This window comes from Phoenix dactylifera, chromosome 1, assembly GCF_009389715.1.
Source record: "Phoenix dactylifera cultivar Barhee BC4 chromosome 1, palm_55x_up_171113_PBpolish2nd_filt_p, whole genome shotgun sequence".
Taxonomy (NCBI): Eukaryota; Viridiplantae; Streptophyta; class Magnoliopsida; order Arecales; family Arecaceae; genus Phoenix; species Phoenix dactylifera.
In genome coordinates, this window is record NC_052392.1 from 10,812,946 (window position 1) to 10,835,809 (window position 22,864).

Below are 22,864 nucleotides of genomic sequence, written 5' to 3' on the forward strand. Positions count from 1 at the left end.
GTTCCTATATTGGAGGTGTTTAAGGTTGAGCATGTTTATTGTGAGGCTAATTCTGTCGTAGGTTGGTTGGCAGGTAGGAGATGCAACTTGGATATTTGTACAAGACTTTGAAATCTACCTCGAATTGAAATGACTTTTACATAAGGATGCGGATTTTTTTATTTTTGAAGAACGTAACTTGCGTGTGTGGGCATGCAGGATTCTTGAGGGGCAAATGTGCCTTCCATCCATGTTTGGTTTGAGGTTATGAGAGAATGGATGAGGTTTGAAGGATGGATGACCTCCATTTATAATTTAATTCAAAAAAAATCTTTAGAAGGACAGATGAAAAAAAAGAGATTGTTCATCCATTCTGGCCTACCAATTTGATGCAATAAAGGATGGATGGAGCATATGAGGGAAGAGTTTATATGTTGACAAGGTTATGCCTTATTTATTTTTTTAATAAAATTCTATCACTTTTTTATCAAAAGTAGTTTAGTTAAAATGTTATATAAATATTATCTATCCTTCTCTTCATTCTTTCTATACCAAATAAAGAATGGAATCATCCCTATCCATACTTTTATATTTCACCAAATATGTAGGATCTTCCTTTCTTATCCATTCTTCCTACCAGGATTCTAGTAGTACCCGGGGCTCTAGGTCTCGACGGATCGGAGAACAAGAAAAAAAAAAACCTGAAAGATAAAAATGTTACTTTGAGCAGACTGGCGACCAAGATTAACCTCTGAATTATTCGATCAGTTCACCAAAACTGCCTGATTTCGACTAGGAGGAATGGATTACCAGCAGCACACAGAGCCTGACTGTCCATTACCTCAGTTAATCATGCGGATTTAACAATTGGATGGTCCAGATCGATTTGGTGGGAGTCATCGGTCACCATCTCATCCCTAATTGGTTTTTGGGCACGCTTTTGGTCCCACAGAACCTGGACCGGTACCGAACCGGCTCAAGCTGTCGGGTCTAGGACCCAGAACGGAAAGCACATCGCTGATCATAGGGCTGGGTTACATTTGATTTGAGGACAGGCGAACCGGTTCTGGACCGGCGCCGCACCAATGGAGTAACCTCCCACCGAGCGGTGACCGTACGCGTGCTCACTCCTTTATAACTATTACTCTCTCCCCCCGTTCTTCTAATCGGCCAATCTACTCCTTATCATTTCTCTCCTGAAGGACGTCCTTCTCTCAGCACACGTGCGACTGAGGGAGACACGAAAAACAAAAAGAAACGATGAGAAGGCAAAATTAGAGAGAGATGAAGCGGTAGAGTAGCAAAAATCAAACGTCACCACCGTCTCCAAAATCAAGAAGACAGCGAGAGGAGAGGGAAGATTCCGAAATTCTCCGATATTTTCCCCTCTTTCCCCCTTTTGTTATTTCCTTTATCTTTTCTGGTCGCAGAAAAGGTCCAATTTTTCTCTTATCCGAAACAAAATCTCAAGAAACCACGGCAAAAAAAAAAAAAAAAAAATCCAATGGGAAAAAGAAGAGGGACGCGCCGGAATTAGAAAGAAAGAAAGATTTCTTTAGGTCGCGGCAAGATTTATGCTTTGTTTTCGGATCAAACTGAGGGATTTCCGACGCGCCCTGCTGGTGTCGCGAATCCAGTTCAGCTGGCTCGAGATCTTCTTCTAGGGCTTTTAGCTGGGTTATAAGCTGTTGCATTTGATTCGATTGGATCTGTGGCATGGCGTTGTTTCGGAAGTTCTTCTACAAGAAGCCGCCCGAGGGGCTCTTGGAAATATCGGAGAGCGTTTACGGTATGTTGCCAATTTCTATACTGTCTGATAGAGTTTCTCTTGGTTGCTGATGTGTTGTTATATATGGCTTCTTGTCTTTGAATAGCTTATTATTTGAACAAAGATTGAATCTTTCCTGCCAATTTCTATACTTTCTGATAGAATTTCTTTTGCTGGTAGCTGGAGTTTCGCTGATATGTTGTTTTACGTGAATTATTGTCTTTAGGTTTCTGTCTTTTTTTCCCCAAAAATTAAAAAAAAACAAATCAAAGATGACATCCTTTTTGCCTTATATAGAATTCGTTTTTTTGTTCCTGTTAGGAATTTTATTGTTCATTAGGAGATTTATAGTTCTTCTGTAATGTAGTCCGTTCGTGAGGATAACGCCTCCCCTGCCCTTCTTTCATTCTCTTTCTATCTCTTATATCCGAGAAGAACCCATCAAAAGATTCCAAATTTCAACTGTATTTCGGAAAGGAGGGCACGTTACTATATATCTTTTTCCGTTTCTAATAAAAAAGAGAAAAGGAGAGAAGAAGCTGATTGGATAGTTTGGAATTCCACCCAGGCGTTGCTTCTTAAAATCACTGACTTGTGCTGTTAAGTTCTAGGTCGTTCCGCATACATTGTGTTGCATTAAGCAGAAAGTTGAATTGTAATCTGCAGGGTTTCTTTTCCCTTTCTCTTAAATTGTTCTCTTAGATAGAAATAAAAATATGCTTTCCCTTGTGGAATACACCATACCAAGCAACAAATAGATTGGAATATTTGATTCACCGTCTATAGCATGTGTCACGCCAAGCAACAAACGTATCAAGACCAAATCTAGCGCGTTCCTAACTACTATGGTCCCATACATGATGGGGCTAATCAATCCAGGCAATTTCAATAGCAAAAAGGTTCTCAAAATTTTACTCTAGTGGGGATTTCTATTCAATGCAGAGCTATGTTTAGTGTTAAGGTACTTAACATTGGGGGGTTGATGCTTTTTTCTGTTTGCATTCTGTCTGAGAGTGGGGAAATAAAAAAATACTGACTGATTTTACTAACCATAGTTTGAAAGAAACAGGGGGCAGAACCTGGAATTTTCCATGGGGGGGGGGAGGCAAGGAAAATCCATTCTTGAAAAGTAAAAGTGACTATTATACTTTAGCATTTCTTATTAGAGAAGAGAATTGATGACACAAATGTCTCTAAAAGTCAAAATTGAAAATAAAACTGGAAAATCTAATATTTTAACATTATGCAGCTTTTCCTTGTTAGACAATAATTTTTTTATTGATTTCTACTCTGCTACTTTGACAAGTAAATTTAACTATCACAGATAAGCAAATTAAAGAACATAAGATCATTATGTGCAGTACTATAAAGAGTAGAACTTTATGCATGGGATTATATGGACATGTCCTAGAACCGGTCCATAAAGTTGTCATCTTATTAGACATTGATAAAAAGAATGAGAATATATTTTCTATGTTTGCTAAACCATGTCTGTAATAAATTTTTAGGTATCATTGTTTGAATGAAAAACAAATTTTCAATCACATATTGAGTTAAAAATATTTTTATAGACTGAACAAGAGAGACATAATTAGATTTTTTTACTATAACAGAAGCTTTCTGATAGCGATATCCAAGCAATGGGCATATGCAAGAGAAAGTATAAATTTATTTTCTTTTCTAAGAGCAGCAGGAATGCCAAGATTGGGGGAGGGTGTCCAAAGGCTCCAATTAATGGCTGTGGATATAGAGAGGTGAAAAATGTACATTAGAGAGATAAGTATTGAAACAAAGTTGTTTTAAATCCTCCTAAATTGGGATAATATCAAGTCCATAAAAGAAGCCTATATTTATGGAAACTGATCAGATTGCCGCCTATCACTATCTAAGATTGTAAATACAGATATGGTCACAGACAGTCTAAATGTTGTGTGATCTCAGTTGACATTCTTGATTAACTGAATAGATGCTAAATTTTAGGAATAATACTAAAATTTTTGGGGATAGGGGGGCATTCAGAGATTTATAGAGGGGGTGTGGAAAGAGTTTAGTAGGGAGTTTTTAGATCCTTTTTTTTGGCTTTGAGGGGGGGAGGGGGGGGGGGTATTTACAAGCAACAAAAGTAACTCAAGTTTAAATCTTTTGTTTGATGCCCACTTTAATTTAATACCTGATCAAGATGAGGATTTGCAAGTACTTTAAGTTATTTCTTTGAAATTTTTCCGAAGTTAACTGGCTGCTTGTTTAGTATCTGTCTCCACTTTCAAGTAATTGGCTAACAACTGAAACACTGTGAGGTGGTTTAACCATCGAGCAAAATGTGGCATTTCTATGAAACTGGAGCTTACTAATTAAACCATCAGCAATTATCTGAGAGTTTCAAGCAATGATTTCATAGCTGTTACTTTTAATTTAATAAAGAGAAAAAAGGAACTCTATTTTTCATGTAGTTTAGTTACTCATGCGTGGATTGTGCTAGTCTGTTATACCATTTTATTTTAACTTTTAATCAAGGGAAATAGTTTTTCATAAGATGTTGCTGTATGTGCACCTGCAGTTTTTGATTGCTGCTTCTCCACTGATGTCTTGGAAGAGGATGATTACAAAGTATACATTGGAGGAATTGTAGAGCAACTCCGAGGACATTTTCTGGATGCTTCCTTCATGGTCTTCAATTTTCGAGAGGGGGAGAGGGAAAGCCAAATAGCTAGCATTCTATCTGAGTATGATATGACGGTGATGGATTACCCCCGGCATTATGAGGGTTGCCCATTGCTCAAAATGGAGATGATCCATCATTTCTTGAGGTCCAGTGAGAGCTGGCTCTCTTTAGGTCCACATAATGTATTACTGATGCATTGCGAGCGAGGTGGCTGGCCAGTTCTGGCTTTCATGTTAGCAGCACTTCTGATATACCGAAAACAGTATACGGGTGAGCAGAAAACATTGGACATGATTTATAGGCAAGCACCACGTGAGCTCTTGCACTTGTTGTCACCCCTGGATCCTGTCCCTTCTCAGCTAAGATACTTGCAATATGTTTCAAGGAGGAATGTTGCCTCAGAGTGGCCTCCACGTGACAGAGCACTTACTTTGGATTGCATTATGCTCAGGAAGATTCCAAACTTTGATGGGGAGGGTGGCTGCAGACCAATATTTCGGATTTATGGCCAGGATCCCTTTATTGCTTCTGATCGGACTACTAAAGTTCTGTTTTCAACTCTAAAAAGGAGCAAATGTGTCCGGCATTACAGACAGGTAATTTTGAATTTGTTTTGTGTCATGTGTCATATGTTATATGTTTTTCTTGTGCATAAATTTTGGTAACCGAATTTATTTATTCTATTCAATAATATGAAATTCTTGTTTGAGTTCCCTGGTTCAGATAATCAATTCTACCACTGACCTATGAGTAGATATTAGTAGGCACAGTTTGCATGACATTGTTCCATAATATTAATATATTAAAAAAATTAAATTACTATCAAGGCCAAGAGTTCACTACTCATATTCTTATAATTTTGAACTATTCTTTAACTAACTTTCTTTTTACCACATTTGCATTTTAAGTAGAGATATATTTTATTCCCTGTAAAGAAGAAGTAAAATTATTTCTTTAACTCCTCTGGAGCAAAGCATGTAAGATAAAATTTAAGATTCCTGTTTATGGCTTCAGACAGATTGTGAACTAGTCAAAATTGACATCCATTGCCACATTCAAGGAGATGTTGTTCTTGAGTGCATTAGCCTGGATGATGATCTAGAACGTGAAGAGATGATGTTTAGGGTCATGTTCAATACAGCCTTTATACGATCAAATATCTTGATGGTCCACTGCGATCAGATTGACATTCTGTGGGATGCTAAGGACCGATTTCCGAAAGATTTTAGAGCCGAGGTATGTAGTTCTTTCACATTCAGAATGTCTGAATTCTCCTGTATGATTTAGTGATATGCAACACTTTCTTCTTGGAAGGTTCTTCTCTCGGAAATGGATGCAGCTTCATCAGTTGTCACCATGGAGTTGACTAGTGGTGAGGAAAAAGAAGGCCTTCCAATCGAAGCTTTTGCCAAAGTGCAAGAAATGTTCGGCAATGTGGATTGGCTAGATGCGAAGGGGGGTGATGCAGCACTTCATGTCCTTCAACAATTAACATCACCAAACACTTCTCAAGAGAAATCTGATGCAGTTTCTCCATCGAAAGTAGAGACCGATAGCATGCCACGGAAACCTAGCCCTCTCAAACTCACTGAGAAAGTAGATTATGAAGATGTCAGTAATAATGCTGTCTCTGATGTTAACATGATGCCTCCATCTTTGCTGTCATATTCAAATAGTGCTGCTTCTGGCTTAAGTGAACCTGCTGAAAAAAATATCTTTGTAGGCTTGCCATCATCACCATCATCAGCCCTACCTTTTTCAGCAAGCTCCAACCAAAAAAAATCAGTAATTCCTCCCCCTCCTCCTCCTCCTCCTCCTCCTCCTCTTGCTGCTACCCTTGGTGCCAGTACCACCATTTTGCCATCCCGATCGACACCACCAATAACAACTGTTCCTCCACCACCTCCACCTCCACCTCCGATTCGACAATCAATAATGCCGCCGCCGCCACCGCCGCCGCCACCGCCACCGCCACCTGAACATCTTCCACCTTTTAAACCAGTGACTACTATACCTCTCCCACCACCTCCTCCTCCTCCTTGCTTGGGGGCTTCATCCACTCATCAACAACGTTCAAGCAATACCTCCACCAAGTTATCATCCACTCTGCCTCTTCCTCCTCCTCCTCCTCCACCACCACCACCACCACTTCCTACCTCATCAACTCCACATCCTCCTCCTCCACCTATAAAGAAGCCAGGTGGTCCAGTAGGTGCCCCTCCACCACCCCCACCCCCTCCTTCACGTCCTGGAACTGCTCCGCTCATGGCTTCACCTGCAGCACCACCCCCACCTCCACCACCTCAATTTACACCAAAGCAATCTGCTGTTTCTACTTCCCAAAAACCATCACCTGTCCCACCAGTGCCTCCTCCTCCTATGTCTGGTCAGATCTCTCTGAAGTCTACTCAATCTAGTTCTGCAGGAAGTAAGGGAACTAGCAGTGAATTCATATCTCCATCTGCTGCATCGCATAATTCTTCATTGGGCATTAAGGGACGCAGCTTGACACATGCCAAAAGTCCTAGGAGTTTGCATTCCACCCAGTCATCATCCAAAAGGACTTCTCTGAAGCCTTTACATTGGGTTAAAGTAACAAGAGCTATGCAGGGTAGTTTATGGGCTGAAGCACAAAAATCTGATGAAGCTTCCAAGTATCGAACCACCCATACTTTCCCATATTTATAGTCTAGCTAATGATTATGGATGACTAATACATTATTGCAATTCCTTGTATGCCAGGCCTCCAGAAATTGACATGTCTGAGCTTGAGAGTCTTTTCTCAGCGGTGGTGCCAAATTCAGAATCTGGTTTGGGTGAAAGATCAAGGCGGCGTTCCTCACTTGGGGCCAAACATGATAAAGTTCATCTGGTAATCCAATATTTAATTTGCAAATGTTCTTGGTCATATATCTTTGCCCCCTCCCAATCTGAATTATTTGTGGTATTTTTGACTTTGTTTGTCTTGTTAAGATTTTCTTTTATTTATTTGATCCTTTTATCAAAATGGTATATCTTCACCTACTTTAGAGAAGGCAAATTCTGCTAGCTTTGAGAAAGTATCATATTCTTGTAGAGTATGATTAGTTGAAACATGATGTATGCTAAACAGTTATCAAAAAATTAAAATGTTCTGCCAAATGGTGAAAATATCTAGTACAAGTATGTTTGCGGAACTTTGCTAATTTGCTTGAATGACAATTTTTTTTATCAAAGGGTTTATGTTTGTGTAAGCATTCCTTTTCTATTTTTTTTTTGTGTTTCTTCCTCTGATTGATAAAGTGAAATTTGCATTCGTAGTAAATCTGGAACAATATTTATAGCACATAGATAAGGCAAAAGGAAACAAATTTAAGTAATGTAGCACTTTAAAACAACACTACCTAGTTAAGCCAATAAAACCATAATAATGTTAAATATCCCTTGCAGGACATTACCGAAGGAATTGTTTAATTAATCTCAAGCATTTGATGGTCGACATAATCTACTAATTGCCAAGTTTATTTCTCATACTCGAGTCTGCTGAACTGGGCTGAATCGCCCTGTTCAGGTAGTACCGAGCTGACCTGGTGCGAAACCAAGTTGGTTCGGTATTTCAATTTAGTTCTGGCTTCTACCGGCCGGAACCGCTATTGGACCGGCAGGAATTGGCCCATTCACACCGAATTAACTCGGTTTCGAACCGGTTGACTGTTGCATTATTGCCATAGTGCCACTGTGGCATTATTGCTAGAGGGACACCTTTCCGAACTAGAGTTTTAGCGAGAGATCTCAGAGTGCTTATAATCGGATGCACGTTTCTTATGGGATGAACGTACAAGTCTACGGCACTACTTAGTTAGAGGGGTGGGTTGATGTGCCTCCTGACTATGCTGATGATTCGGATATCTACGAGAGCCATCGCCACTCGACTCGATTTTATATATCGGTATGTATATTGTACTTTAAATGTATGTAAGTGCTTGTATTATTTTATAATTTTTATGTCATTACGTGATTTGAGGATATTTCATGTTATTCCTTGTAGCAAGTAACATCTTACTAATCATTTTATGATTTGTATCATTTTAAAACAATAAAATGCATTATTTAGATTAAATCGGGATCATAGAAACATAAAAAAAATCAAAAAAATATCAAGGCACCAAAAAAAAAAAAATCAAATTAGACCTAAAATCTTTGAAAAACTTTAAAAATAGCAATTACCAATTAAATATTCTTGAAAAGTTAAAAAAATGGGAAACCGACACGCCCTACACGTAATAGTTCCGGTTCGGTACCGAACCATACCGGCCGCCGACCGATACAGGTCTCAGTACTGGTTCGGCGGTCCTTGCCTCATACCTTTGTCCATAAATGATATACCAGATATCAACATCATTGCTTTAACTGATTGATGCTGTCATGAACATTAGAATGGATTTTTGCCTCAGTAGAATCTGCAATAGTCATTAAAAAATAAAGATGAGTTTATAGCTTTTGATTTAAAATCGTGTAAGGCTTTCCCATCCTCTGTTGAGGTCTAGAGCAGTGAGATGGATTTCATATGGTTTTAGCTTGATGGCTCTAATGCCAGGTGGTGATCCTTTGCCTGTTGTTTCTTCTTGATCCTGCTGCTAGGACCTTGCTATTTATTTAATTTGACCAGGTTCTTTTGCAGATGTTCTAGTGTTTCTTTGATGCCATCCCTGCAAATAATTATCTTGATAGTGTTTGGGAACAACATTAAACCTTACGCATACTAAAGGCTTTACAATGTAAGCTACCAATAAAATGAAACAAAGAGGATTACCCAACCATTCTTACACTACATTTGGTTCTTAGGAATGAAAAAAAGAACTCGACTGGGAAATAGATTGGAAGAGGCACGGAATGGAATCATGACTGTCATTCCCTTGTTTGGTCAAAGGAATGCATGGAAAAGAAATGGCAGTGGAATTCCAATATTTAATTTAACTAGTTATAGATTAGAATGTAATAAATTTTATATTAATTTTGTGATATATCATTAGTATTCTTTTCTATTTTCTATTTCTGTTCATTACTTTTTATGTTATTTATATTTTATATTCTAGATCAATTATTTTATTTTAATGTTATTCTTAAATATATATATGTTTATACTTTTTATTTTACTTTATGTATTTTATTATTTTATTTTTAAATTTTTATTAATATGTTAGCTATTATATTTAGTTTTAATATTTATTTAATATAATTTTATCATTTTTTGTTCAATGATATTTAATAATTTGTGTTTATATTTTTATTTTATTTAACAGACATTGCATAATGCCCATTCGCTTGTATATGATACATAATAAACCTTTAAGTAATATTTGATATAATATTACAATGTATGCTAATTGATATTTCACTAGTTTCTAATAAAATATAATTTTAAATTATATTTTATTAAATCATTTATTTTTATTATGTAACATAATGCATCATTGGTTACTATTTTATACCATAAATAATCTTAATTAGTTTATTTACAAGAATATTCATATTTTCATGGGAATAACCATTCCTCCTATGTATAATTGGAACCAAAGAAGGCTTCACCATTCCGTACTTCCTTGCATAGGGCGTACCAACCCAAGCTGGCATGGTATCGGTTGGTTCGGCTTTTGGGTTGGCAAAGGGCTCGAATTGGTCCAAACTAAGTATAATCGCCCTATTCCACTTGTTTGGAACGGTTTGGCCTGTTACTCTTTCCTTTCCCGTTTTTCTTCTTTCCTTCCGGTCTTTCTTTTTCTTCTCCCTTCCTTTCTTTCTTTCCTTTTTCTTGTTTTTGTATTTCTTCTTTCGTTCCTTCCTTTTTCTTTCTTTCCTTCTTTTCTTTCTTTCCTTCTTCTTCTTCTTCCCTTCTTTTCTTTCTTTTCTTCTTCTTCCCTTTCATTCTTTCTTTCCTTCTCTTCTTCTGTCATTCCTTTCCTTTTTCTTCTTCTTCCTTCCTTTCTTTTTTCCCTTATTCTTCCCTTCCTTTTCTTTTTTTCCTCTTCTTATTCCTTTCCTTTTCTTCTATGTTCCTTCCTTTCCTTCTTTCCTTTTTCTTCTTCTTTCCTCGCATGGATCGGTCTTTTAATAGTACCTTGAACCAAGGCTCGCCGTCTTGGTACCGGATCTCGTATCGGTACCATCCTATTACAGTGTTGGTATGTAGTACGATACGGTAAGGTCCATCATATCGTGTCGGTATGGTAAGATACCATATATCGGTTTAGTACCAGAATGATATGGTACGGTATATCCGGTATAGTATGATACCAACTAGTATGGCAAGCGTTATTTTGAACTATCATAAACCTTAATTGGATATTTTGAACAGTAATCGAGACTTAATTTGGTACTTTAAAAGGGCACTATAGTACTTTTAAACATCTATATACCTTAAAATAATCCTCAAAAATTAAAAAATGCAAAAAATCGAAAACATGCTGCACGGATAGCAAAATGGTATATATTTTCATAATGAGTGTTGGTATTGAACCCTACTGATCAGGTACCGGTACGGTGCCCGATGTTGAAATTGCAAACTTTGACTGGATTCATCATTCTTTCAAATAAAGAAGTTGTAATTCCAAAGAATTGTGACTTCATCTTTATTGTCATGCCAAACATTGGAATGAGGCCAAAGTTGGAATCCCTATTCCATTCCAATGCTCATTCCGATGAACCAAATGTAGCATTATTGGCTATTATCTTACTTATAAGTTATAACATAATTTTTTTATCTCTATTATTATAAAATGCAAGGCCTTGAGCCTCTATCTGTGATTCCTAGGGCCACCCATCAAGACCTTGTTCTATACATACCCTTCTTAGAAAGCGACACTTTATTTGATTCAATTCTCTATCTTTTAAAGGAAAGAGAAAGAAGAAGTGCACCAATCAAAAAAAGACTTGATTCAATTCTCTATCTTTAAAGGAAAAGGAAGAACGACGAAGCAAAAACAGGAGTCTAATTCAATGATATCGTCAATTCAAAAAGAAAAACTGATTAGATGAAAAGGAATGATGATGAAGCAAAAACAAGAGTGTTATTCAGTGATATAGTCAATACAAAAAAAAAACTGATTAGATGGAATCACAGCATTTTGTCCTTATCACATGGATCACAAGTGCTTAACACTCGAAATTATAGAAATAGTCTTTCCCATCAATATCGAGTTAGCCTTACTGAATCCTTTTTCTTTACTTGTTTTGCTGGAATGAATGATTTTAAAATTCTTTCCAGAGTGTAATGTTTGGGGGTTTTGGCTGAATGAAAAAATGGGTATGGAGGCTGGTACTTATCACTTCTTATTTCTAAAAATTCTGGCTGGGTTTCATGAGAATACACGATTTAAACCAATCACTGGATCTCAGCAAAACAATTCACTTTTCCAGTTATACAAACACACGCATGCACAAGCCCCTTAAGCAACTTAGATCTCTTTTTTAGTTTTATATTATGCATGTTTATGTATGCATCGCATGCATGCATGTATAACTTTTTGACAGAATTTATCATTGTTACCTAATTTGGCAGATTTACCACTTTTAGACATCTGATCAATCTTTTTCTTTGATGTTGTATATGTTCCTTGCTGTTCTAGTTTGCCCCGTGTGGTTTCCCTGCTGGTTATATTTTGTTGTTGCAGATGTGCGAAGGAATATGTCTCTTTGCTTGATGATGAACATGAATAGAAAAATATAGTCTGAATTAACTATGGAGATACAAATTAACTGTTGGGCTCATAGCTATTAAACCTTCATAATAGGTAATAACAATTAAACCCTGAGCGAACTTACAGTCTGTAGCATAATTTGATATTCTGAATTGACTGAGTTTTCTCTTTCATCTTAAGAAAACTTCTTAGAGGCATGGGGTCTTCAGTTACGAGAGGAAGTAGTAGTAAATTACATGTCAGAGACAACTATTTGGGTGGATTGTTGTTGGCATATTTTTATGATTTAATGTTAGGACAATAAACAACAAATAGGGAATGCAAGATAGGTGCTTTATTACCAAGAGTTGTACCAAGAGATGAAGATAGTGGATATGCTAACTTGATAATTTAAACTCAAACAGAAGACCGAAATTTTACATCATTTGGGCTCCAGACTAAATATCCAGGTAATTTGTTCATCTGAGATTGCAAGCTTAAGCAATTCTTTGTTTTGGATAGTTGTTGATGTTGTTGGGTAGAAAGATAGCAGTTCCTTAATATGTTGGCACTGAATATAGTGATAAAATTTCTTCTTTACTTGATAGTGTTCAAAGTTCAAACATTTAGCTTTTGTAGAAGGTTAGTACATTATATTAAACAGAAACTATTGACATATATGATATTTCATAATTCTTTTTTTCCTTTTGCAGATTGATCTTAGAAGGGCCAATAATTGCGAAATAATGCTTACAAAGGTTAAGATTCCATTGCCTGATTTGATGGTAAGGAGATAGAGCTGGAATTATTGCAAATAGGATCCTGCACATGTGATTTTTTCTTTTCTTTGTGGAGCCTGTGTGAGGAGAAGAATGGGGATTTTACAATTTTTTCAGGATAGTTGGGCACATGGAGGTGGGATGTTTTTTGTTGTTTTTTCAGGGTGGAGCCTTGCTTAAACAGGAAGCCGATCTCAAAACCTTTGCCATTATATATTAGTAAATTTTAAATGATATCTGTTTGATGCTTGGCTCTGTGAATGCATCGTGTGACTGTAAACTGTAATAGACATATGGTCTCTCTTTCTCTCTCCATGTATATAGTGCGGTTATAATACACGTAGGATGTAAAGAAAGAACACTACACCCATTACCAAATTCAATGTTGGTGGTCAGAAAATGAAAATGTATGCCACTAGATGTTATATAGAAGGTTAAAATTTCTATATACAAAAAATCATATGTTTTCTGGACCCCTAGACTAAGCGTTAAGTCACCCAAAGTCAACAAGATAACGTTCTATTACGATTATATTATTGGGATGACTTGATGCATAAGCTAGGGGTCTCCAAAGTCCAAGCCATATGACTTCTTGCATATAGATATTTTAGGCCATCTAAGTCAAATCCAATTGCTTACAATTTTATCTCTTAACCATTAATATTGAATTTGATGGTGGGTGTAAAGACGCCTCTCGTATATTATAACCATTCCCATATATGTACACACACATACGAACATACATAAACATACTTATTTGGGTATATATATATATGTTTGTATATGTGTGTGTCTATATATATATATATATATATATTCATGTACATATGCGTATATGTATATATGTACATGTATGTATAGATTATGTATTTATATATACATATACATTCATACATACATATATGTGTATGTATATATATATGTATATGTATATAAATATATGTATGTATAGATATATGTATGTATATATATGTATATATATATATGTGTGTGTATATATATATGTATGAATATATGTATGCATATATATGTGCATATATATATGCATATATATATATATGTGTGTGTGTGTGTGTGTGTGTGCGCGCGCGCATGGGTGCACGCACTCATGAGTATAGTTTCCCCACTTAATTCTAGTTCTTGCTCCAATGTCACATGCTGCTAAAAAATAAAGCATAGGTTTTGATGCCAGTTTGGCATGTGCCTAAAAAAATAGAAACTGGTGGAATTTGATATGATCTGCATGTTCATATATCTTTTTTTTTTTTTTTTTTAATTCTTGATAGGACAGAACTTATCTTCTGGGCTTAAAAATTCTCTTTGCTTCATTTCTTAGAGTTTTGGTGCCTTAGTTTATGTAGTTTTTTTTTTCTGGTTTCAATATCTCGTGACTGCCATGCATTTTATTCCAGAATTCATTGCTTGCTCTTGATGATTCTGTTTTGGATGTCGATCAAGTAGATAACCTCATAAAGTTCTGTCCAACAAAGGAGGAGATGGACCTACTCAAGGTACATATATTGTGTCACTTATGCCATTTAAACAGCTATTAAGTTTCCTATATCTGCTACACCATCTCTGGTTTTGATTTGTATGGAACAATTAGTGCAAGTTGTCTTTCTCGTTGTGTCCTCCTTGCTTTATAGATTTCACTTGACTTTGCAGGGTTATAATGGTGATAAAGAAAGCTTAGGGAAATGTGAGCAGGTTAGTTGATTTCCTTTTATGTTTTCTGTTTATCTTTGGCTGGTTGATGGATGCTGTTGTGGTATTGCCATAGTGCTAAAGTTAATGATTGTAAGCTCAAGAGCTATTATAGGCATCTTATTAATGCAGCTTTGTGGAAATAATGTGAGATCATCATCAGAAGTTATAGACAGAATTCCAACAGCGGGACTTCGTTCCGGCAAAAAATTCTAAAATATTTCAAAAAGCCAGTCACACGTATAAAAACACCTGCATACAAGACCTAGTCTGGTTAACTTATCATCAGTCTGATTTCTCTTAAGGTCATCAGCTCCTTCTTCCTTTAGTAATCAAGCCCATCTCTTTAGGGGCCCTCTTTTCAGATTGCAAAGAAAGCCCCTTATTTTATATCCTACTTCCTTTGGGGCTCCCAAAACATAGCCAAAAATAAATCAGCCTAGATTCTGTATTGGACAACCGTATAGTTCTATGCACTTAATCAGTTGCAGGGCTTACAATGAGTCTTAGGATTGCTTTGGCGCATTTAGCTGGGCCAAGAGATTCCTCAAGCTGTAACTGTTATAATAAATCAGAAAATATATGGCACAACTTTTAATATCGGGGAGGCCAATCAGTTAGCAAATTGATCGTACAGTAGCTGTAAATTTGGTGATCGTTTCTACCTTCTAGGCGCACACACGTGCATAGAGAGAGAGAGGGAGGGGGGATTTTTTTCTAATAACTGGATACAGCTACAAATTATAAAAACCTGGGTTAAGTTGAAATTCTTGCTCAAAAAACTCTATTAAACTACTCAATTTCTTTTTAAATTTTGGATGAAATGTGGTCTTTGTATCAGTTTTAGTCAAGTTTGATGCACCCGGTTGTCTCTAATTGATGCCATACTAATCTGTTCCATCCATCTGTGATCTCTACACTCGACTTCATTGCCCCCTCCAAGCAATTTGCCTAAGAAGCCGGCTTTTATGTTAGGCCAGGAAATCATGAAGATACTAAGTGGGTGCAGCTGAGATGTAATTAATCTCCTATCTGGCTCAAGCTCTTCAATAGGGTGTGCACATGCTGGGTAGGCTGTGCAGAAGTCTGCACTAACTTTGCTTAGTGCTAAATGACCATGCCCAGGCTCAGGGCTGAGTCAGACATACTAAGCCCAAGCATGGTCTGAGTTTGGGCTCTTTATTTGGCCATGTTGGGTTTAGAGTTGGGTTTATGCTGTTTTTCTTAAAATCCTTTGCCTGAGCTTGGACCAAATTCATGCAGGCTTTAACTTCTTAGGCTTCAGTTCACCCTTAGTTTTTGATCCTTTTTTTTAAGGCTGGCCTGGTTTAATGGAACCCCTACTCCTAGACGAAAGCTCTACAACCTTGAACATGATAGACATACAAAGACTATTAGATCAAATTCTTGCTGGATTTTGATTAAAATTTGATCATAATATCTATATCTTAGAGTCTAATAATAATTGATGCGTCTGATGATCCATTAAATGATATAGGTGCTAATCTGGTTTCTTTGTTAATTATCTTCTCATTGCCTTATCACTTCTTCAACTTGCTGTTCATGAACCCTCAAGAAACCCTATCAATTTACTGGAACTTCCTGACCCTTGCTTGTGATTGAAATTTGAAAGTAGGAGCTGTATATGATAACATTACATATAGATCGGACATTATGTTCTTATAATAGTTGCTGACTTGTGCTCCTCTTACATTTCCTTCCAGTTCTTTTTAGAGTTGATGAAAGTACCAAGGGTGGAAGCCAAGCTGAGAGTCTTCTCCTTTAAGATACAATTCCGTTCCCAGGTCACTGTTATTGTTTTCAGTTTGCACTGCTTCCAATTTAGTATGTTTATTATATTTATATATTAATGCAAAATACTTCCATTTCTATTTTTATTATTCCAGGTTGCGGACCTCAGAAATAGCTTAAACATCGTTAACTCTGCAGCAGAAGAGGTAACTATTTCAATCTTTCTAGCTTATGATATTAGCTGTTTTTAAGTATTATCACTAACCTATATATACCTCCATGTTATCAGTTCAGAAATTCTGTGAAATTAAAAAGAATCATGCAGACAATTCTTTCTTTGGGAAATGCATTGAACCAGGGAACTGCCAGGGGTGAGTAAGAATGACAGATATGGTGCTTTAACATGAAACAACCATATTTTTTTATCTGTGTTACAATTATCAACGAAATTACAATAGAATGCCTATTTTCTTCTAGTCATATAGGCTACTAATTTGACTTTCTTCTTGTCTCAGAATTACAATTATCAATGCAATTACAGACCAATTTTCTTCTAGTCACATAGGGTACTAAATTGACTTTTTTTTAGGCTTAGTTATCACCTATTTGACAATGCCATTGATATGATGGTTTTGATTAAAAAAAAAACAACTATATTCGGGAATATCACTGGTTTGATTATTCCAGAATTTTGCTATCTTTGACCTAATATATATCTGTCATTAAATTATTGATCTTTTCACTATTTTGTAGAATTCAATGGTTTAGTATTAATATCAGTTTCAACTTTCAATGCTGTTGACTGTCCTTCAGTGATCAAGCAAATCTCAATGACTAATTATTTTTGTTGGGTGACTTTTCTTTCTGAATCTGGAAATCATTAACTATGTCATACATGTTTATTAGAGCGTAGTTTTTTGAGAGAAAATCCATTATTTGCTTAAAAATGTTTATTTAAAAAACATAAAGCTTAAGTGTATGAGGTCTTCAGAAAGAACCAACAACTTACAGCATAATATGGCTCCTATATTAACATGGATAGGGAGAGGACCTGCAAAGACATTGAACCTTCTAGATCACCATAAACTATACAAAACTATAAGAAATTGTAAGCTTTACTCGGCAACTAGTTACTTATTTCAATTGACCTCTAAATGTATAGCATAATAGGTTCCCCTTGTGGTAGAATCCAAGAAATTAGTTTTAGCTATAGAATGCCAACCCCAAATAGTTGAGAAAAGGCTAGATGATTATGATTAGGTTTCATCCATAGAACAGTGAATTTCAATTTTATCTTCCTTTCATGGTCTCAGCTCTGGTTTTGGCTATTTGCTTTTAAAATAATGATCCAGCTCATTTCGAGCTTGATTAATGACTACAAGATGACACACAAAATCAGTCCCTCTTATGATGTGTAATCAAATAAGAAATATGTAAACAAATCAGCAAAACACGCGAACGTTTAAGTATGCCAAAAATCAGCAAAATATGTCAACAATTCAGCTTTGTTCTTTTATCTTCATTTGCAAAATTGGTAACTAGGAAGGTAAAATGATAATTGAATTATCATTCTTCTTTATTAAACCAATTTAAAAATCAATATATAGCACTTAATTAATGGATGGCAACAAAGGTACTGCCGTGTTACATATTGGTCATTAGATGCCTATGTTCTCTGCTATGTGCCAAGTGCCAACCTAGGCACATAGGTGGCCACCCTACAAGGAACCTATAAAAGCGCATGTGCCTAGGTGGCTGGGATTCCTAGGCACTAAGGCAGCCACCTTTGACAACCCATTGTAGTAGATATATCTTGATTCAGGAGGTTGCTTGGAATGGTTGCTGCCTATGTCAGAATTTGTTCCTTTTTAGGAGTTCCTATTGTTTTACCAACTTGTTTCAACTTTTCGAGTTCTTTGACTTTCAGTTTAACAATATTGGAGGTTCTCGAGTCATTTTTGATAATTTTATTCACCACTTGATCCTTTTATCAATAGTTCTGGACTTCTGATTTCCATAATGGGCATCCAGATTTTGACTTAAAAGTGTTTACCATGTGAGCAAGTTAGTTCTCTTGTTCATGCAGGATATCAGCTTGATAGGATTAAGATGGTTGTAAGTTGTAACCATTATTTGCACTTTGTCTATGCAAACTGACTTTCAACCTTTTCTCCATAATTGAAGGTTCTGCCATCGGATTTCGGTTGGATAGCCTTCTCAAACTCACTGATACACGTGCGCGCAATAACAAAATGACTCTCATGAATTATTTGTGCAAGGTACCTTAGTCTCTTCTTTCTGTCACTGTGTTTTGGTTTCTATTTTATGAGTAATAAAATCTTTGACTAGCTTGACTAATGTTTCAGCTATTACAAGCTTCATTGCCACTGTTATCTATGTTTGCATGTAATCATGTATTCTTTCATGTTTATTCTTATTCATGTGTTCTAACAAATTTAAGTACCACTTGTATGAGCTATGTGTAAATTATGTTTCTAAATTAGTCGCTGGAGTAACATACAATAGTCACATGATCATGAACATTGGACTTGTGGTTGGATTTTGATGCAGGACAGAAAGCCATATCTGTGAGGGGAAAGTGGAAACAGTTTGGAATTGTCTTAAAAATGATTAGTTATAGCCAATTTGGAAATATATGAATAAGATTTGGGAAGTATCTGACAAGTATACGAACTATTTAGAATTTTAGATACATACATAAATCCACTAATTCTTATCACAGTTTTAGGTTATTGTGTACAATGCCCTCAGTATTGACAGTTTGACACATATTGTCATGGCATTTTAAGTATATTGGTTGGGTAAAAATGGAGATGGTTTGCATTTAACTTGTCGCTGATGGGTGGAAGATAAGGTTTTTATTGTTGGGAGGATGCGATTGAATGTGTAGATGTGAAGGAATAAGATGAGTAGTGAAAGGCCACTTATGGCAAGTTGTTGATGTATCATTGTCATTTGGCTAGGAGTTGGAAAGAATCATGGAACAATACCGGGACTAATATGAATGGCATTGTAGTAAATTCGTTTTAGCATAGGTGCAGGATGTCCGTTGTTAGGCAAAGTATTGTCTTATAGGAAATGGTGGAAGAGGGTTTTATGGTGTTCAAGGGTATAACATGTCATAAAGTGGTTGGATCAGAAGATAGCATTATTGTGCATTGTGATCTCCTAAAAAAAAGCTTGGTTCAATGGTTTGTGGTATAAAAAAGAACTTTTTTGCCTTTTGAGAGGAAATGGGCCGAGGCCCAAAGAGGATTCATTAAGAAAATGAAGTGTGTAGCCTCTTAAAGGAGGGAGAAAGAACCAGGGGCACAGATGAGTACCCTAGAACATATGCAACAAACACCAGTTTCTAACTAGGGTTGTCAGATCAATAGAAACAAAACTATAGTTTCAACAAAAGAAAGCCCAACTGCTAGAGCACCGTTTATGAAGCAGCTCAATATCCATTCTTGGTGAGATGCAGCTTCAAAGAAAGCATCCTCAGGCAAGGTACGCTGAACCGGTACCGGTAGGCATACCGGACTTGTTCGAGATCGGTTCAGACCAGTATCGAACTGGTCTGCTGCCCACATAGTGTGCGCAGGCGCGCTGCCTACAGAGCGCGCGCGGTGCGCTGTGGCGAACCGGCGCGAATCGACTGGTTCAGGCCGGTTCCGGCTCCAAAAGGGCCGGAACCGTTTTTCACCGCCGAACCGGTCAGAGACCAGACCGGCTCGGTACGGGCCGGTTTAGCATTCCTTGTGCTCAGGGTGCTTGGCTTGGTCAGAGAAGATCCTGCCATTGTGCTCCAGCCAAAGGCACCAACAAAGTGCTACCACCATGCATCCCATCCCTTTCTCTGTTCTCCACCGACCTTTCGAACTCACTAGTCAACCAATAAAGATATGGCAAATCTAGGTAGGTGGTGTAGCCTAATAAGAAGCAAGTTTCTGCCAAAGAGTTCTTACAAGCAAGCAACTTAGGAGAATATGATCAGCATCTTCTTGTTCCTCATTCAAAGAGAGCAAACCATAGGTCCAAACCCATCCTCTCTTTTTAAGGTTGTCTCCGGTAAGAATTTAGTTTTTCAAGGACCAAACAAGGTGAAATTGTAGGACACTTCCAAAAAGAGCCAGTCAAGGATGACGATGCCCCACCAAAATTGAGAAAACTATAGAAGCACTTTGAAGTATACATTCCAGACACTGAGCATTTCCAGTACATCATGTCAAATTTATCATCTAACCTATCATGAATCTGTCCCTTTAGACTTCGAACTTGATTAAATTGCTTGGAGGACAGTGGGGCTCAAAGATCTAGGTCCCAGTAAGCATTAGAACAGTGTAAAGTCTGGCACTTTAGCTGCACTATTTTTGACAACCATATCTTACGGCAAGGAAATCTGGTAAACTATATGTGTGCAGAAATGAGTTCTGAGGCCATTAGCAACCTTGAACTTGATGTTGAGCATAAAGACATATTCTCAAAACTCCTCTCTAAAGGCGGCAAATTGGTGCAACATTCATGTGGAGCAGTGTACCTTCCAAAATGCCATCTTCTATAATAGATTCTCTGATAAGCTGGCTCCAGCCTCTGTCAGAGTGTGCAAGGAACCTCTATAGCTACTTTCCTAGAAGGGCCTGGTTCATATATGTATGATTTAGCAACCCTAGTCCTGCGAACTGCTTCCTTTGACATACTTCCTACTTCACAAGTAATGACCCTTTTTTGAATTAGTGCCTTTCCAGATGGACTTCATTGTAATTTGATCAATTGCCTTCCGAACCCAATCAGGCAGTTAGAAAATGGGCATCCAGTAGATTGGAAGAGTAGATAGAACCGTGTTAAGGAGTACTAACTGTCCAAGAGCTGAGAGTAAGTTAGCCTTCGCTCCTTGGAGCTTCTTCTCAAACTTTTTCAAAAGTGGTTGTTGTTGGCCTTCCTAAGTTTGTCAGGGTTTAATAACTAATTCGAAATGTTAATAACTGACAATAGAGCCAAGTAGAGCAACAAATAGCTTGGTGAACATCATTCCCTATGAACCCCAGAATACACGAAGTTGCTTAGTAGACCAGAGACTTCTTTAAAACAATAAAAGATTAGCTTCAAGCACGTAATCTGTTCCTTTTCATCTTCATAGAATATGATAATATTATCTGTATGCTATGAACTCCTAATCTCAGCCAAAGTATTTGAAGGCCCTGGACCTTTGATAAGAAAGTCGGACTTGGCAGTCTCTAGAAATCTCGCCAACACTTAAGAAACTAAGACAAAGAGATAAGGGGTCATGGATTCTCGTGCTTAAGGCTGTGAGCAAGGTATGCTAAACTATATCGAACCGAATAGTACAAGGCGTACGTACCATATCGGTTTAGTATCGATACACAGTACAGGGGGCGTACTGACACTCGATACATCGAATCGGACCCTGTACCAGACATTGACATAGTAACAAGGTAGCATCGGTACAGGGCCCGGTACCGAGACGACGTATCTTGGCCATGAGAACATTGAATCTACTTTCTGAGCCTCTACCAATGAGAGTAGCAGTATTGGCCCCTGCTAATGAAAGTTCAACCCACTTTGGCCACTTCGTGCCAAAACCTCTCACCTCCAACAGTTCAGGTTAACTCGATCATATGCCTTCTCAAAGTTCATTTTACGGAGTACCCCAGTTTATCCGAAAATTTTGTAGTGGTTACGCACCTCTCACATGGTTATAAAGCTCTTATGGATAAATCTTCCCCTATATGAAGGCTATTAAGACTCCCCACCAAGCTGGCCCATAAGAGGCTAAATTTGCAAAGCTAATACCTTACAAATGATTTTATGAATGCCATTCATTAATGAAATGGGTTTGAACTATTTTTTTGGGGTTAGAGTGATGTACAAGTAGTTAAGTCTAACAGTCTTTGAGCCAAGGTATGTCGAACCGGTACCAGCCGGCGTACCAGTCGGCTACCGGACTGGTTCGGTACTGATTCGAACTAAATCGAATCGATACCGAACTGGTACCTTGGTTCGTCCGGCCATAGATCAGACCACAATGCTCCTAAATCAGCGCTGTGGTCAAATCAGGCCACAACGTGGAGCGTTGTGGCCGCTTCGCGTGGCCAAAAAGCCAGAACGCAGAGCGCTGTAGTCAAATCAGGCCACAACGCGCGCTGTGGCAAAAAAAATCGATGTGAACCGACCAATACCGGCCGGTTTTGGGCCGGTACAAGCTAGTTTCGGGTAGGTACAGGCCGGTTTCGGGCCGGTACTGCTTGATTCCAATCCCAGAGAGGTCGGAACCGTTTTCCACGCTTGAACTGGACCTGTCAGGAACCGAACCGGTCCAGTACGGGCTGAATTGGCCAGTACAGGCCTTGAGCATAGTTCCTCACAAAGCTAAATAAAAGGACCTTTGAATAGCTCCCAATCTCATTGGTAGAAAGCCTTGGGTAAACTGTCTGATTTTCCATCTTTAGAGAAGGAAACTTCCAACTTTTTTAGTAGGTCTGCTTGTTATTTATAGATTTTTTTCTCCAATCTGTTCTGATATGAGATTCGTCTTCCATTT

At 37.5% G+C, this 22,864-nt stretch overlaps 1 protein-coding gene across 3 annotated transcripts in view; it reads left to right on the top strand.

The window, feature by feature from the left end:
- The first annotated feature begins 1,149 nt into the window (after nt 1–1,149).
- The window catches only part of LOC103714241 (formin-like protein 17), a 36,769-nt gene continuing 15,054 nt past the window's right edge, over nt 1,150–22,864 (top strand). For 2 of the 3 annotated variants that reach the window (XM_039126291.1, XM_039126292.1), the window contains exons 1-12: nt 1,150–1,768; nt 4,305–5,005; nt 5,424–5,645; nt 5,724–7,063; nt 7,152–7,281; nt 12,778–12,849; nt 14,256–14,354; nt 14,509–14,550; nt 16,272–16,352; nt 16,455–16,505; nt 16,589–16,670; nt 18,484–18,578. In XM_039126291.1, coding sequence (XP_038982219.1) covers nt 1,696–1,768; nt 4,305–5,005; nt 5,424–5,645; nt 5,724–7,063; nt 7,152–7,281; nt 12,778–12,849; nt 14,256–14,354; nt 14,509–14,550; nt 16,272–16,352; nt 16,455–16,505; nt 16,589–16,670; nt 18,484–18,578 — 2,988 coding nt within the window. In that variant the 5' untranslated portion in view covers nt 1,150–1,695. Of the gene's footprint in view, nt 1,769–4,304; nt 5,006–5,423; nt 5,646–5,723; nt 7,064–7,151; nt 7,282–12,777; nt 12,850–14,255; nt 14,355–14,508; nt 14,551–16,271; nt 16,353–16,454; nt 16,506–16,588; nt 16,671–18,483; nt 18,579–22,864 lie in introns of those variants that run through there. The other variant, XM_017844542.3, reaches the window with a different exon arrangement.